General features: G+C 42.1%; 1 protein-coding gene across 1 annotated transcript in view; it reads right to left on the reverse strand.

Moving 5' to 3' along the window:
• The window catches only part of pard6a (par-6 family cell polarity regulator alpha), a 30048-nt gene extending 22532 nt beyond the window's left edge, over positions 1-7516 (reverse strand). The window contains exons 1-2 of the mRNA XM_079162755.1: positions 7184-7516; positions 1306-1528 (exon numbers count right to left, since the gene is read on the reverse strand). Coding sequence (XP_079018881.1) covers positions 1306-1528; positions 7184-7261 — 301 coding nt within the window. The 5' untranslated portion in view covers positions 7262-7516. The remainder of the gene's footprint in view (positions 1-1305; positions 1529-7183) is intronic.
• Positions 7517-16473: the final 8957 nt, after the last annotated feature.

Genomic DNA, 16473 nt, shown 5'->3' on the forward strand with positions numbered 1-16473 from the left:
GTCAGACGGAATTAAAATCAGTGACCTCACTGACCACCTCCCCACCACCCCATCACCCCCACCTCCCCCACCTCCCAGAGAGAAATCAATCCAGGCCAAATGGGTTCTTAGAGCTTGGTGTTTACTTTGATACTCAGATTTTATACTGAACAGAACTTGAACAAGATCTAAGAGTGGCTTATTGAGATTTTTCCTCACTATATTAATTGCCACACCATCAGTGATCCACATTCACTTAGAACAAAATCAAAATGTCATTTGTTAGCTCGGGCTGCTGTCAACCAGAGGAAATCGATCTACTCTGCATGTTATCTCTAGATTAACTAAACCAAGTGCACTCCACCAAGTAGCCGAAATGAGTTATAAATAAACATTAAAAAAGCTATTTTCAGCATATTCAATTCTTTTTAACCTCATTATTTTATACTTAAATGACAACAACAGCCTCAAAGCTGACCACCTGCCCATTTTAATATGATGGGTGAAAGAGCGTTTTTTGTTTGTGTTATAGAAAACATAGAAATGTTAATTACTAAAAACAACTTCAGGAAATGAGACCAAATAAATGGGAATGTATGCTATCCTTTCATATGGGATTCAATGTTATAAGTAGACTACAATTATCAGTACAATACAGGCTATACTGCGGATACAAAAATCAACCACAACAGATAGCTAACAAGCTCATTTCTGAAGCTGAAGAATAATAAGTTTCAACATCCACAAATGAGCTCTGCTGATGAAGACCGTCTAATACAGTCAAAACAGCCAGTGAGGGGTTGGTATTCTTTTGTCAACTGCTGTTTCCAAGGTCAAGAATGATACTTTAAAGCTTAACAGAATACGAATTCAACACTTCCACTGTGTTCTCCGACACAAACTCTGAAGTGATGTTATGTCTGACAGTGTCTCTGCTCCTCTCTTTGCCATCTAATGAAGTAGACATGGAAAGAAAGAAAAAACAATCCACGAACTACCCAGAGGGAGAGCTGCATGAAAGCAGAGAATCATCAGGTGGTGTTGTGTTGAAAGAACAAAACCTGTTTGATGTGGAGAACAAGGAACCTTCCCCTGCAACTGTGCACAGCCCCTGGCTCTCACACACACACACACACACACACACACACACACACACACACACACACACACACACACACACACACACACACACACACACACACACACACACACACACACACACACACACACACACACACACACACACACACACGATGCTTGAAAGCGAGGAGGGACAGCCCACAGGTAGAGCAGCCTGTTGTATGAGAGAGCCTTTAATCATCTTACCTTTCTTGGTGATGATGATGCGGAGCAGCGGGTTGGCCGCCGACACGGCCTTGTGGTAATTGTCATCGTTGTTGATGGGGAGGAGGTCCCCGTGGACGTCGGCGTATCCCAGCAGCACGTCGGCGCCGGGGATGCGGTGGATGGTCTGGAGGAGGCGGTAGAACTCCTGGAAGCCGCCGAGGCCGTTCCTCTTCAGGGCGAAGCGGCGGTACTCCGCCTCGAACTGGAGGAGACAACCATGCATGAAAACGAGGGCTTCCCACTCCCCCCCCCCAGATGCTCCTCAGTTTAGGATCGACTTGTATAATCGAATACACTGACAGACATTGACAGTTTGGGATTTAATTTGAGAAGCACTCGTACGGACAGATTAATTCCTACATTTGTAGTCGCCATAGAAGCCGGCACGAGGCGCGCATGATGTGATGTGACTGTCACAAATAGTTCACTGATAAAAGCACTACAACATGTTGGAGGATTTTACAAAGACGGTCAATTAGTTTTAAGACGCAGAAGGTCTTAAAAATCTTCATCTGAGAAAATACTTTGCAGCCAACAGTTAACAGGATATTCAACCTCCGTTTCATTTAAATATTGACTTGTTTCTTTGCAGGGCTCGTGTAAAAGGAAAAAAAGTAGGCCATGAATATGAGATACGAGTTTACAAATTATTACATTCCCTCCTCGGCATTGTTGAGGTTGGTTTCATAGACTGTACATAATAAGTGGACGTAGTCATCGGAGTGTCACTCATTGGTTTGTGGACTGCCATTTTGAAGCCTTGAGTTCGGCGATTTGGCCGTCGCCATCTTGGATTATGGCCGTCGTCTTTTTTGCAACCGATGAACAGAAGTGACCATATTTGGAATGCGGAGGAGTGACGTAGTGACACCGGATACGTCTCTGGTAGCAGCAGAGACCTGTCAATCACAGTAAGCCCGCCCTAAAGCATACCCTGCTTTATGGTCTGTTTGACTCTAAATGGACCATAATTGACAAAATGAACATCATGCTGTATTGAAGAAGACTTGAAACTAGATATTGAGACCATAAACTCAATGTTTACTGAGGTAATAAATCAATAAAGAAGTAGAGTCATTTTCTCATAGACTTCTATACAATCAGACTTAATTTTGCAACCAGAGGAGTCGCCCCCTGCTGGTCAGTAGAGAGAATGCAGGTTTTAAGACACTTCTGCATTGGCTTCACTCGGCAGAACCGGAGGTTGCCGCCTGGTTTCAACTGACAATAATATTGCGTAATCCGGCATTAGTCTGAACTTTTGAACTCTGGTCAAGTCGGGCCTGTCCTCAGCTCAAGGAAAAAGAAAAGCATCTTTCATCGACAGCTGCCAGCAGGACGTATGCTGGGTTTGTCCTTTCCAGGATATAAAACGCCTATTGTTCTCTGGAGCTGGCAGGACAGGTACTGCATGTGTGCTCCACACAGGCAGCCTATAATTAAAGGGCACCGTGTGCACTCTCAAAGTGTTTCACAATTTCACATGGAAGAGGTCAATGGCCTTGTTTCAAAGGTATACTGTGGGTTTGTAACTCACACATACCAGTAGTTAGTGCAGAGGTGTGATTGCAGCACACAAGAAACATTTTGTCTTGAGGGGGGAGCTAATTACAACACTGCAAATACTCCAGTCTAGTTAAATGGATTATTGTAGGGAAAGGCGGGTTTATGTTATTATGTAAATGGATTAACAGGAACGTTGTCTCACTCACTGTGTTGGTGTGCAGAGCTGCACACGAGAAAATGGAGCCATTATTAATGCCACAATGGAACTTATTCAGTCTTATTCAGATTATGACGACAACATGATAATGAATCACCAGTGTGATAGGCTGCTGATCAATTCCTCATGTAAAATCTTGTTTTTTCCCCTCAAATAATACACAAAAAATGTGTGCAGGAGGACGGCGGGCTCTGCCTCCAATCACATCACAACTCAGACTTGACTTCAGCGTGAGACTTGAAGACGGTCAAACACTAGAAAAACTGTGCGCTGAAATCTAACTGCTCTTTCTAATAACCATCAGGGGGCGACTCCTCTGGTTGCAGAAAGAAGTCTGATAAAAGCAGTGTATACTTTTAAGGCTTGGCTACCTTGTGATTGACAGGTCTCTGCCGCTACCAGAGCCGTAGACAGCATCTCTACGTCACTCCTCTGCATTCCAAATATGGTCACCTCCGTTCACCGGTTGCAAAAAATCAAAGATGGCGACGGCCAAAACGACGAAGGCTCTAGTCCACAAACCAATGGGTGACGTCATGACGACTACGTCCACTTCTTTTTACAGTCCATCGATCAGAATCACCCAGAGTGGAACTTAGCTGTGTCCAACTGTGTCAACCTGCCTGATCGGATATATTTCGTGGTCAAAGCAGCGGCTGTAAAACGATGGATAAACACATTTAATTCCTCTTAAATTCTTCACAATAAAAGTCCTCCCCCCCCTGTTTTGTTGCTGCGTATTCTTCCTCCTTGCAGTATCGGTAGACTTGTTTTATTGAAGAATAGCCGTTAACGAAGCTACGCTAATTTGGGGATAAACACATTTTACTATAAATTTTCACAATAACACGCCTCCGTTATTTTGTGATTCAAAAGCTTTTATTTTGAAGCAGCAAAAATCTGAAAATGTAAATGTAATATATATATTAGTGCTGGGCAAGTTAACGTGTTATTATCGCGTTAACGCATTAATTAATTAATGCCGACAATTACTTTAACGTAGTTTTTTATTATTATTATTAAGTGGACCTTTTTAACACAGCCAGTGGTGAACAGCTGTTTGTGTGGCGTCTCTTCCTATTTCCTTCACCTACATTCCCCTGGGTCCTAAGTCCCTCCAAGTACAGCTTCTTATCGCCCTCTATGTACCAACATACATTTATAACATATACCACACATAGTATGGTAATCAGCGTTGCATATGTGTCTGACCAAAATACAAAAAAAAGAAATGACTCATTTAAATAATTTTTTTAGAGTTTTTAAAGTGTTTTTGTTTGGAATTTGTATAATAAGCATATCATTTAGTTATTGCTACTGAGAATTTAACAAACACAACAAAAAAGAAAAAAACCTGACGTAGATAGGTTTGCAGTTTTCAAGGTGTATATTTCAAATTGCATCTCTTACACACATGAAGATAAAGTTGTGAACACCGGCTGAATATCTATTATCAGAATCATAACTGTATTTTAACTGCTACTGTGTAAAGGGAATACTGCTGTTAAAAAGCACCTTATTTGTTTAAAGTGTTTGCAAACCAAATGTTATTGCACTTTTGTTCATATAGCAGTACTTTTAAAATAAAAGTGCACAATACACTACTTTTGAAGTCATTATTGAATTTTGCACATAACAATGAGATTAATCGCGATTAATCATTGTATTCGTTGCCCAGCACTGATTATATATATATATACACACACATTTTCTGATTTTTTTGATGATGTATATATATTTTTCATTTGATGTTTAACTGATAGCATTAATTGGTCAAATTGCTTATGGTCGGTAAAACGGTTAATTATTAACACTTTCTGAACAAGAAGCAGGAGCGGTTAAGTGACGTGACTATTTGACAGACACAAAAAGAGAGAGAGTGAGACAGAGAGGGAGATGATGTTTAGCAGTTCAGAACAAACCGTATATGAGACAGACCATTACAGACAGTGTGTGTAGGTCTGACTATGTGTGTGTGTTTGTGTGTGTGTGTGTGTATCCTTATTCCATGCTTAGTGAGATGGATATGTTGATGAAGTAATTCCTTTCAAATCCTGAAAACTTTGCCCTTTGGATGGTAATCCTTCAAGTGTTGAAAGGTTTGTTTTCTGGGCTTTGGGTATCGGCCTCCAATAGTGAGATCCGATCTGATACCAGTGTTTCATTAATAAACTGTACGCCTCGCTGTGTGGAAGAGTCTGGGATTTTTCTTTCATGTGTAAATGTGGGGGCGACTGTGGCTGAGTGGGGAGCAGGGCCGTTTTTCAATCAGGGGGTTGGAGGTTCAAACCCCTGGCTCTGGCGCCACTGGTTACATGTCGATGTATTCTTGAGCAATACACTTAACCTCAAAAATTGCTCCCGTAGCTGTGCCTACGGTGTGATAGCATCTGCATTGTAAGTCGCTTTGGATAAAAGCGTCAACTAAATGACTGTAATGTAATGTAAAAGATGCACGTGTGTCCGATATCAACATGACTGTCTCTGAGAACGGATACTTTCATGCTTCCTTTGTTCATAATTCTCTCTTGCTCACTCCTCCCGCTATTCTATTCTTACAACAGCTGATCAAAGCTCTTTTAGTTGAGCCAACCAGATCTCGCCACTATCTCCAATCAGCCTGTCAAACTTTAAATATGTTCTCCTCTCTGTTGCCGTCAGCTGCGATTTCAGGGTTCGGGTACGGTCGCTCATCAGAAATCCACTCCTCATCTTGGTCAGATCTTCAACATTCTCTTCATCACATCAGTGTCTCTATAAGGGGACTTAAAGCTTCATCACCTCGTTAAAATACACAATCTATTAACCAAAGACTACACACATTTCTCATCTTGTGCACAAAATGACTGTGAATACTGGCCTTCATTACTCTTCGCTGAAACTAAACTGTGATCCTTTTTGGAGAAGAGCTTGCAGAGGTCAGGAGGCGCTCCCAGGCCCCCGCTACCACTTCCTGTTTCAGTATGTGGTCAGGGGGCTGTCAACGACAGAGAAAATATCCACTCTTTACTAGGAGACGTTCAGCACGCAGAACTGCAGGTTGTCTCTTAACAGCCGTGTTTTAAAAACTGCTCTTGTTTAAGATACAGCAGCTAGCTACACAACATCATCATCATCATCATCATCATCATCCAGTTTTAACTCCATAACTGCAAAACCTGCTGACCATTCACTTTCTTATCCTCATTATAGTGGGAAAGTCATGTGAAGAATGCTTCCTTCCACAGCGGTGCATTATTAATGTAATAAGTATTGTTTTGATGCTTTAGCTGCTCTAAGTACTCTTATGGATTGTTGGCATATGCATCTTTACAAGAGGGTAATATTGTCAAAGGACATGTGGACACAATGCGCTGTCTCTCAATGACAATGTATGGAGCTCCAAGACACAGTAACCAACCAATGAAAACACAAACTGAGAATCCATTCAAATGAAAATGCTCCAGACTGACTGCATATAATCTTTTTTTTACCGACAGTGATTTTCAGTGATATATTAACTTGTTGTCATATGAAAATGAAAGCTCTATCTGACCTGTCACACGGGAACAACTCGGATAACCATGTTTTGAATGTTATGCATGCACCTTAAAATGCAAAGTTGCAGCTGGCAGAAACGCCTGTTGTTTCTCAATTAGTGGAAAATTAGCCTCCAAAAAATAAAAGGAAACACTCAAATAAAATAGGCTTTTAAAACTACAGACTAGTAGCCTGCGGTACCTGCGTACGGGTGGGCTCGTGACACAGTATACACGTATCACTGTAGCTTAAAAGTAAGCTAGTACTACACTACAGTAAAACAGCCTAATGGGACAAGTAGAGTGTAGCCGACAGTAGACACACTCGGGCCGCCTGATAGCTGCACCGCAGACCGCCCTTTCATGTATCCAGAAACGGTCCCCTGAATTAGCAGCGTCGAACGGTAAAACGTTTGCGTAGGTCCGTGTGTGTGAAGAGCGACGCCTGGGAGAGACGTCACGTAGCCCATCTTATGAACGACAGCCGAAGGTTATGTCGGTGTCGTTTGTTGTCAGTGTACACCGGGCGGAGAGCGGTAGCATGAACCGGACCCCGTATCCTCTCGTTACCACCTTACATTAACAGCCGAATGTCCCCATTAGCCTCGACACTCACTTTGCTCTTGACCTCCACCACGTTGTCGGTGAGTTTTAACGGTGTCCGGTGCTGCTGCTGCTGCTGCTGCCTTGACATTCTGCTTCCCCGGTTGGCTGCTTGGCTGAGGCACTGCGGATAAAAACCATCCACCGGAATTATGGTTGTTTCCTCCTCTGTCCTCGGGAAAATTGACAAAAACAAATCTAAACATAAAGCAGGCGAACAGAGCTGGAGTTGTCTGTTAACCCACGGCACTTGGTTTTACAAAAAAAAAAAAAAAGAAACAGCCAGGTCTCGCTCCTGTTGTTTGCGTCTCGTGCAGTCCTGTCAGAGAGCGCGCTGTTATCGCTCGCTACCACACGGACAGGGAGAGAGAAAAAATAGCGCTCGCGACAGGTGGAGTCCGGTAAATCCAGTATGGGATGTGAGCGTGAGGTGCCAGTGTAACCGTCCTCCTCTAACCTGACGACGCTGGAGGACACAACAGAGGAGGGGATGGGGGCGGAACATGACGCTGGAGTCATAACACCACAGCACTACTACTGCTGTAACCTACAGTACGCTGCTAATGGTGACATTGTCGCTACGACCTGCGTACTGCTGCCCCTCTGTTGTGCTACTGTTGACACTTGCGTTGCTATTGCTAATGCTGCTCCTAGCTAACCATATCTATATCTATATCTAGATATACAGTGGGGAAAAGTATTTAGTCAGCCACCAATTGTGCAAGTTCTCCCACTTAAAAAGATGAGAGAGGCCTGTAATTTTCATCATAGGTATACCTCAACTATGAGAGACAGAATGAGAAAATAAATCCAGAAAATCACATTGTCTGATTTTTGAAGAATTTATTTGCAAATTACGGTGGAAAATAAGTATTTGGTCACCTATATACAAACAAGATTTCTGGCTTTCACAGACCTGTAACTTCTTCTTTAAGAGGCTCCTCTGTCCTCCACTCGTTACCTGTATTAATGGCACCTATTTTAACTCATTATCAGTATAAAAGACACCTGTCCACAACCTCAAACAGTCACACTCCAAACTCCACTATGGCCAAGACCAAAGAGCTGTCAAAGGACACCAGAAACAAAATTGTAGACCTGCACCAGGCTGGGAAGACTGAATCTGCAATAGGTAAGCAGCTTGGTGTGAAGAAATCAACTGTGGGAGCAATTATTAGAAAATGGAAGACATACAAGACCACTGATAATGTCCCTCGATCTGGGCCTCCACGCAAGATCTCACCCCGTGGGGTCAAAATGATCACAAGAACGGTGAGCAAAAATCCCAGAACCACACGGGGGGACCTAGTGAATGACCTGCAGAGAGCTGGGACCAAAGTAACAAAGGCTACCATCAGTAACACACTACGCCGCCAGGGACTCAAATCCTGCAGTGCCAGACGTGTCCCCCTGCTCAAGCCAGTACAGGTCCAGGCCCGTCTGAAGTTTGCTAGAGAGCATTTGGATGATCCAGAAGAGGATTGGGAGAATGTCAGATGAAACCAAAATAGAACTTTTTGGTAGAAACTCAACTAGTCGTGTTTGTAGGAGAAAGAATGCTGAGTTGCATCCAAAGAACACCATACCTACTGTGAAGCATGGGGGTGGAAACATCATGCTTTGGGGCTGTTTTTCTGCAAAGGGACCAGGACGACTGATCCGTGTAAAGGAAAGAATGAACGGGGCCATGTATCGTGAGATTTTGAGTGAAAACCTCCTTCCATCAGCAAGGGCATTGAAGATGAAACGTGGCTGGGTCTTTCAGCACGACAATGATCCCAAACACACCGCCCGGGCAACGAAGGAGTGGCTTCGTAAGAAGCATTTCAAGGTCCTGGAGTGGCCTAGCCAGTCTCCAGATCTCAACCCCATAGAAAATCTTTGGAGGGAGTTGAAAGTCCGTGTTGCCCAGCGACAGCCCCAAAACATCACTGCTCTAGAGGAGATCTGCATGGAGGAATGGGCCAAAATACCAGCAACAGTGTGTGAAAACCTTGTGAAGACTTACAGAAAACGTTTGACCTCTGTCATTGCCAACAAAGGGTATATAACAAAGTATTGAGATGAACTTTTGTTATTGACCAAATACTTATTTTCCACCATAATTTGCAAATAAATTCTTCAAAAATCAGACAATGTGATTTTATGGATTTATTTTTCTCATTCTGTCTCTCATAGTTGAGGTATACCTATGATGAAAATTACAGGCCTCTCATCTTTTTAAGTGGGAGAACTTACACAATTGGTGGCTGACTAAATACTTTTTTTCCCCACTGTAGATATAGATATAGATATGCACAAAACAGCAACCACATTCTGTTTCATGTTTGCCATTCACACGGATAGGACATATGCCATTTGAAATGTAGTGAAGTAAAAATACTTTCAAAAAATACTTTTTTTTTGCGACAACACAAATACACAACTTTAACCAGAGTGAATGTAGGCCTTTATAAATTCACCTGTTTTGTGTGTCTGACACTCACTGTGATCCTTTGTGTGTGTGTGTGTGTGTGTCTGTCACTTTGGCTATGTAAGCAGCCCTCTGCACCTATACCCTACCCGCACACAGTGTGTCACCCCTCATTGTGGTGCTTAATCCCGGGACAGTTCACACACAGTTCAGTCACGGAGACGAGGCAAAACTACAGTCTGTCGTCAAACAAGTCTTTTTGCATCCTGCATCATATGGCCCTTCAGTAATTGATTATGGTGGCCACTTGTGCAGGACAATAATAGTGCTAATAGTCCATTACATGCACTGTTAGCATGTAATGGCAATCTACTGTAGCCATTATGTAGCCTACATGTCCTAACACCGCTTTGTTTTTTCTCTGTGCGGTTGCACTGGCTCCTTGACCTCTACCCTAACCCCTCCCCCACCTACCTGAAAACCTCATCCTAATGATGTTTTGTTTGTCTTCTCAGAGAGCTTTTGCAAGGCAGAACTATTTTGACACAGTTTGGACAATGTAAATAATATTGGATTATGCAAATAAACTTGTCTTGACCTGCAGTGCATTGCGGTAGTAGAATAGCCCCCCTATGCATTTGAGTGGCACATTAATATCATCTCCTTGGGAAAAATTACAATTAAACAGTGGTGTCCAAATACCTGGTGGCAACCCCACTCCAGGAAGCTGCACACATCCACAGCTCACTGAAAAGTTGGTATTTCACTCAGGGGGGCAGGGCTTTACGACCTATCAGAGCGTTCTCGTTAGCTCACAATATGTCATCTCGTCATTTTCTGGATAAGCTAGCAAAAATTGTCACCTAAAAAGCTGCTTATGGACCAAATCTTTGCCCTAACCCCAAGATTCAACCATGCAAATTCAAACAGAGATGTTATTTAGAATTTTTTTTAGATCGATTCACGATACACTTTTTTTTTTTTGCTCCGTGCACTGCTGGCCCAGCTGCAACTGGACTTCTCTACACATTTTTCAAATCGATTTTTACCTATTTTACTTGTGATCAATTCTCAAATTGACCATCATAACATTATACTGGAAACATTGTAGAATTAATATTGCCAAAATATAATTACATTTCGATGGATTAAATTATGTCCAACAACAAAAATCTACTCAGATTCATATAATCAATGAAGTATCTTCCAGCTCAAATGGGCTTACAATGCAAACTATCAATTTCCATGTGTATAGGTGTCAGAACACACGTTGGCTGTTTACTACAGCTTTATGAACCCCAAATAAAACAGATTTTACTGTGATTAAACAAAAAGGGATGCCTAAATAACTACATGCTGATGCCGATTTGTAAAAAGTTTGAATTCATGTTTTGTTAGTTCTCTCCGCAAGAACACTCAACATAACGTCATCTTGGCGTAAATACGGTAGCGTCTTTTTCATTGTTTGTACCATATGGTTTATACACATACATTTATACACATAGTTTGGTTCGGTCTCTACTAATATGAGGTATCGTAGAGCTCTGGGTGAACACAGACGGCAACAGTATTTGTTTCCTGATTCAACAACGGCAGGACGTCACTGATGACATGGGGAGCATCTCAACGCTGATAGGCTAGCAGCGTCACGCGATTTTTTCACACGAGTTGAAAAATTTCAACTCACGCATTTGGGGCATTTGCCGATTGATGCAAATTCACGCCAAACGCGCCACGCCATCGCAAATTCGCGTCACTCCAGTCTCATCGCGTCTGTGCATAGACTTTGTATGTAATCTACTCTCGTGAATGATTCATGCCGCATTTAGTGTATGAAGGCAAATCACTGTCAAAATCCGAGAGCGCAAATGAGATCCATGTGCACGCGTATTTTACTTCGACGAGCGCTTTTATATCACTGCGCGAGCAAAAGTCCGTCTCGCGCGAGCAAAAGTCGCTCGAGAAGCTTAAACCTGTTCGCTCGCGAAACTTTATTCTGCCCGCTCTCGAGTCTTTTTTCTGCTCGCTTTTTGACAGTAAGTGGGCGGACCCAGTCTCGATTGTATCTCTACATCTAATTGGTTACAATCCTTGTCTTTGGATAAACCGGATATCACTGACACAGACGTCAGGGGGAGATTTTCAGATTGCACTACAGGTCAGGGGCAAATAATGTACATTTTACTGCACGGGTACTTTTACTTTCTGCACTTTGTTGATAATAACATACTTGACTAAGGTTTTTAAGGCAGGTATTTTACTCGTAGTGGATTATTGTTTCATCAGTAGGTATTAGTACGTTTACTGCAGTGAGGATCTAAATACTTTTTCATCCACTAACTACTTGTCAGTGATTTAACAGTTAATATACAAACAGTGGTCCCTAATCTTGGCTCCAGATCTTTGAGCAGGTCCAAATTGTTGCTCATATTATATACAACTACATTATATCTCTTCTGTAAACACAACAGTATGATTAAATATGATCGCATCATGTTTTAATCAATTAAGATAAAAGAGTGTCTTTGAGCTGTTTGTCACAGTTTGACTATCAAACACACATCGTCTGTAATAGAATGATGGAGTGAATTCAAAGCAAATGTAGTGGCAATGTAGTGGAGTAGTGTTTAGTGGTGGATTGATAACCACCTCTAACAGACCTGGCGTCTGTGTCAGTGATATCCGGTTTATCTAAAGACGAGCATTGTAACCAATCATATGTAGAGATACAATGGAGACTGGGTCCGCCCACTTACTGTCAAAATGAAAAACTACTCGCGAGCAGAAAAAAGACTCGAGAGCGAGCAGAATAAAGTTTCATGAGCGAACAGGTTAAAGCTTCTCGAGCGAATTTTGCTCGCGCGAGAGTGAATTTTGCTCGCGGAGTGATATAAAAGCGCTCGTCAGAGTAAAATACGCTCGCGGCTGTTTGATTTTCGCTCGCGCATGGATCTCATTTGCGCTCTCGGATTTTGACAGTGATTTGCCTTCATATTTGGTGTGACCTTTAGAAACAAAAATCTGGAAAAATTAGAGTCCAGGTTGAAGAATACCAAAGTTACCCTTTAAAATCTAGACCGGATTGATTTCTTGGTCTTTTAGGGAATTTAACCCCCTATGTCATGTGTTTTTTGTCAAATTTATTGACCAACTCCCAAGGATTGAAAACTGAACACATCACTTCACGTCCTGCTTAACTATACCAGCCTACATCAATACTATTCCAAGTGGTATAACAAAGCCATTGTCTTCTGATGGCATGCATGGTCGTAATACTCAGCCCCATTACCCATGTTTATTTTGGCTCATGTTATGTCTTAATGTTCTCTCAGATCCCGACAACAAAGATTTCAAAACTGTCAGCTGAGACACTTTACCTCCTGCGAGCCCAAATATGAAATGACGAACAATTCTCAATCATTCACTTTTGAATCTGATAGTTTGCAGACGTGGGGAAATATTTATCGCAACTGATCGCACTGAGCAAACTAACAGTCAATCACTCCCAGTATCTCGGTTCATCTTTAGTTTCAGTTGCGCGTGTTTCGGTTGAGCTTCACATCTCTCTTCTCTTGCTCCTCCACCTCAGCTTTTCCTCCTCCTTAAGATGTACACCCTGTGCTAGCCCATCCAAATCTTTTTCAGTACCAGCCCGTACTGGGGTCGGTGTGTGTGTGTGTACCATGGCAGGACCTCTACATGCTTATGTTACATAAGAGGCTGTTATTACCAACAACGTGTAAACCTTCCAGATAAGAATGCATTCCAAAGAGAGAGAGAGAGCAGAAAATTATCCTAAACTTTCAGGTCTTCTATTGAACTCTTTCACTCTTCTCTTCTTCCTCTCCTTCATATCCTTTTTTCTTTTCTCTCCCTCCACTCCTCATATGTCCTTGCCATCGTCTTCCCGTCTTCCTCCTCCTCCTCCTCCTCCCTCAGTGATGGTGGAATGTAGGAATGTGAGGAAAGTTGGAAAAGGGAGGAGTTGGATCGACAGTGTGATCTCATACAAGTCAGTCAAAAATCGTTGATGCACAGAGTTTGTGTGTGTGTGTGTGTGTGTGAGTGATTGAGTGGCATCTGTGCTAAATTAGAAATGACAGTAACTATTTGGGCTCAGTGTCGAGTCACTGCGATGCCTCAAGATTCCTCCGACAGCTGGAATACGCGTGGTTTGCCAATTAATATCGGCAAACTTCAATTGATTGATATAAGAATCTCGAATAATGTTTGGGATAGTAGTGATGGGTTTGAGATAGAGCCTTAATTTCCCATTTTAGGGGTCTACAATAGAGGAAGGCGCTTTGGCCACATTTCCATTCGATTGTCAAGCAAATTTTAGGCAAACTTTTGAAATGCCGCACAAAGACTTGTTACCGTAGACTGCGTAGTTTCGTGGAGGTTGAGGCTATATGTTCTACGTATGACTATAATCCTCCGGTAAACAGAGTATAAGAAGTAAAGGTTGCGAACTGGAAACAAAACAAGTTGCCTTGGCCATCTAACCTATCTATGAGAGAAAAAGGGAGAGGTCTTCAGGAATTTGTTTCAATTGGGCAAGTTTCATTAGTTCTTTCATGTCCGCTAGTATTGGCCATGTTTCATGCTAAACGGAGACAAAGATGAATACAGATCAGGGAAGACGCCCACAGCAGAAACAGCTGATCAGTCGTGTGAGTTAAATGTTTGCCAAGTGAGAATTTATTCGACAAAGGCGTCTCCATAATCCAAAGACAAAAACCACTTCAAGCTATCGTAAAAACGGTTTCGCGCCATTGAGAACAGATTTTGCCCTTTCTACAACTTTTCTTATGCAATACTACAAAAATGCGCATTCAAATAAATAAAGATGTATATATATAAAAAGGTTTTTACGCTCTCTTGAGGTGTTTTTTGCCTTCGTCAAAAAAGACTTGATGTGCTCAATGAATAATGGAAACGCCTTTGACAGATCAATTCTGACGACGCGAACATTTAACTTGCATGACTGATCGACTGCTGTCTCTGTTGACTTCTTCTTGGATATTACCATAATGCATGAATGCTTGTCTCCGGACAGCATGTAACATTACCAATAGTAGCTGACATGAAAGAACAATAAAAACTTGCCTGATTGAAACAAATTCCTGAATTCCTTCTCTCCTTTTTTGGATCGTAGATGGGTTTGTTTCCGGTTTGCAACCTTGAATACTTCTACTCTGTTTACTGGCAGATCAGCGCCAACTTCCGACAAAACTATGTTGTAGCTATTTTAAATGTTGTCAATTGGCAACACGACTACTAAATGAGTGGAGTGGATGTTCACGGGAGGAAGAATGTGTTCAGTAAATTCCATGGCAATTTGGATAGATAAAAGAGTGCTCAATAAAGAGACATTTGTCCAGATGGTGGTCTTTGAAGAAAGGTCAAGGGGCCACCAGAACTATTGGCAATCATCCTCACAACACATTTCCCCTCTGACCAGTAGTAGTTAAGATCTTGCTCTGGACCGAAATGTTGGATTGACAGACCAAATCAGAATCAGAATCGTTTATTGCCAAGGTATGTTGCACATAGAAGGAATTTGACTCGACGGGTCTCCTGACTGACCGTCATTACCATATGAATGTCCGATGTGTTATTTATATGGTCAAAAATGTACTGTCTGGGCCTTTAAAAAAAATAATAGAATGCATATTTCTTGCAATTTCATCAGGTGGTATCAATCCATACAGATAGTTTAGCTTTTTCTGTCCAGGTACACAGAGATCTGCCTCCACCTCAATACAATGGAGGTGGATGGAATTAAACTTGTGGTGCCGGCAGTACTGAAACATGATATCGAAAAAATGCAACAACAGCATCTCTTTCTGGGAACAGTATCCATGCACTCGAATAAGTAGAGACTACTTTCTACTTAAAAAATAGTCCCTATGTGTTCTGTGCATTATCGAGACTAAATGTCACCAAATACAACATGAACTGAACCAAGGATGTTGTGGTTTTATGGTATGGTACTTTAACCAAAACGCCTTACAGGAGATGGACCTTCAGCTAGCGATTAGCTGTAACAACTGAAATTCAATCAGTGCAACCCCAGTGGCAGGGGTCTAAACTCTGGGGATTGCCCAAACTCCCCAGCGGATTAGCAAACTTTCTGTTGCTGCCGTTACACAGGTTAGACCAAGTGCCAGCCGTCCTTGACTCCTGATGCTGGGGCTTGTGCTGGCTTAATGTTCATTGCTACAGCTAACAGCTACCTAAAGGTCTGTCTCCTGGAGCCACCGCTTCTCCAAGTGAAGTAGTCTCTTGTTGGCGGGGAGGAAAAATGTAAAATACAAGTAATTCTCTCATTTCTGCCACTTTGGTTTCAATCCAATAAAAAAACTTTATGTACACTGACCCTGTGCCTTCGACCTTATTGACAACCCTCAGGGCAGCTCTACTTCTTGAGCCTCTCATGTTGGACTAAGGACGGACTGGATGCTACAGTACAGTACAGTATCGCCACTCCAGGTACAAGTGGTATTAAAAGACAGGACGGGCCGGGGCTAGCTTGTTAGCATGCTAATTTCAGTTAATATCTCTGGGGCACAATAGTAGACGTCTTTGACAGAACCTCAACACTGTAACCTCTTCACGTTCTGTTGACGGACGTAGAAAATATTTATCTCAATGGGAGTTAAATGTTTGCTTCGTCTGAATTCATCCGGCAAAGGTATTTCCATATTCCATATAGCGCATCAACTCTTCTTTCAACAAAGGCAAAAAAGACCTTAATCAAGCTTAGAAAAAAGCGCTATTGAGGCAGTTTTAATCAATTTTGCTGTTTCAACAAAACTTTTGTTTTAAACGTAAATTCGGGTCAGATCTTAGACATTGCCCCTTTTAAAGGCAACAGGATACTTACA

The sequence above is a fragment of the Pholis gunnellus genome, assembly GCF_910591455.1.
Source record: "Pholis gunnellus genome assembly, chromosome: 7".
NCBI lineage: Eukaryota > Metazoa > Chordata > Actinopteri > Perciformes > Pholidae > Pholis > Pholis gunnellus.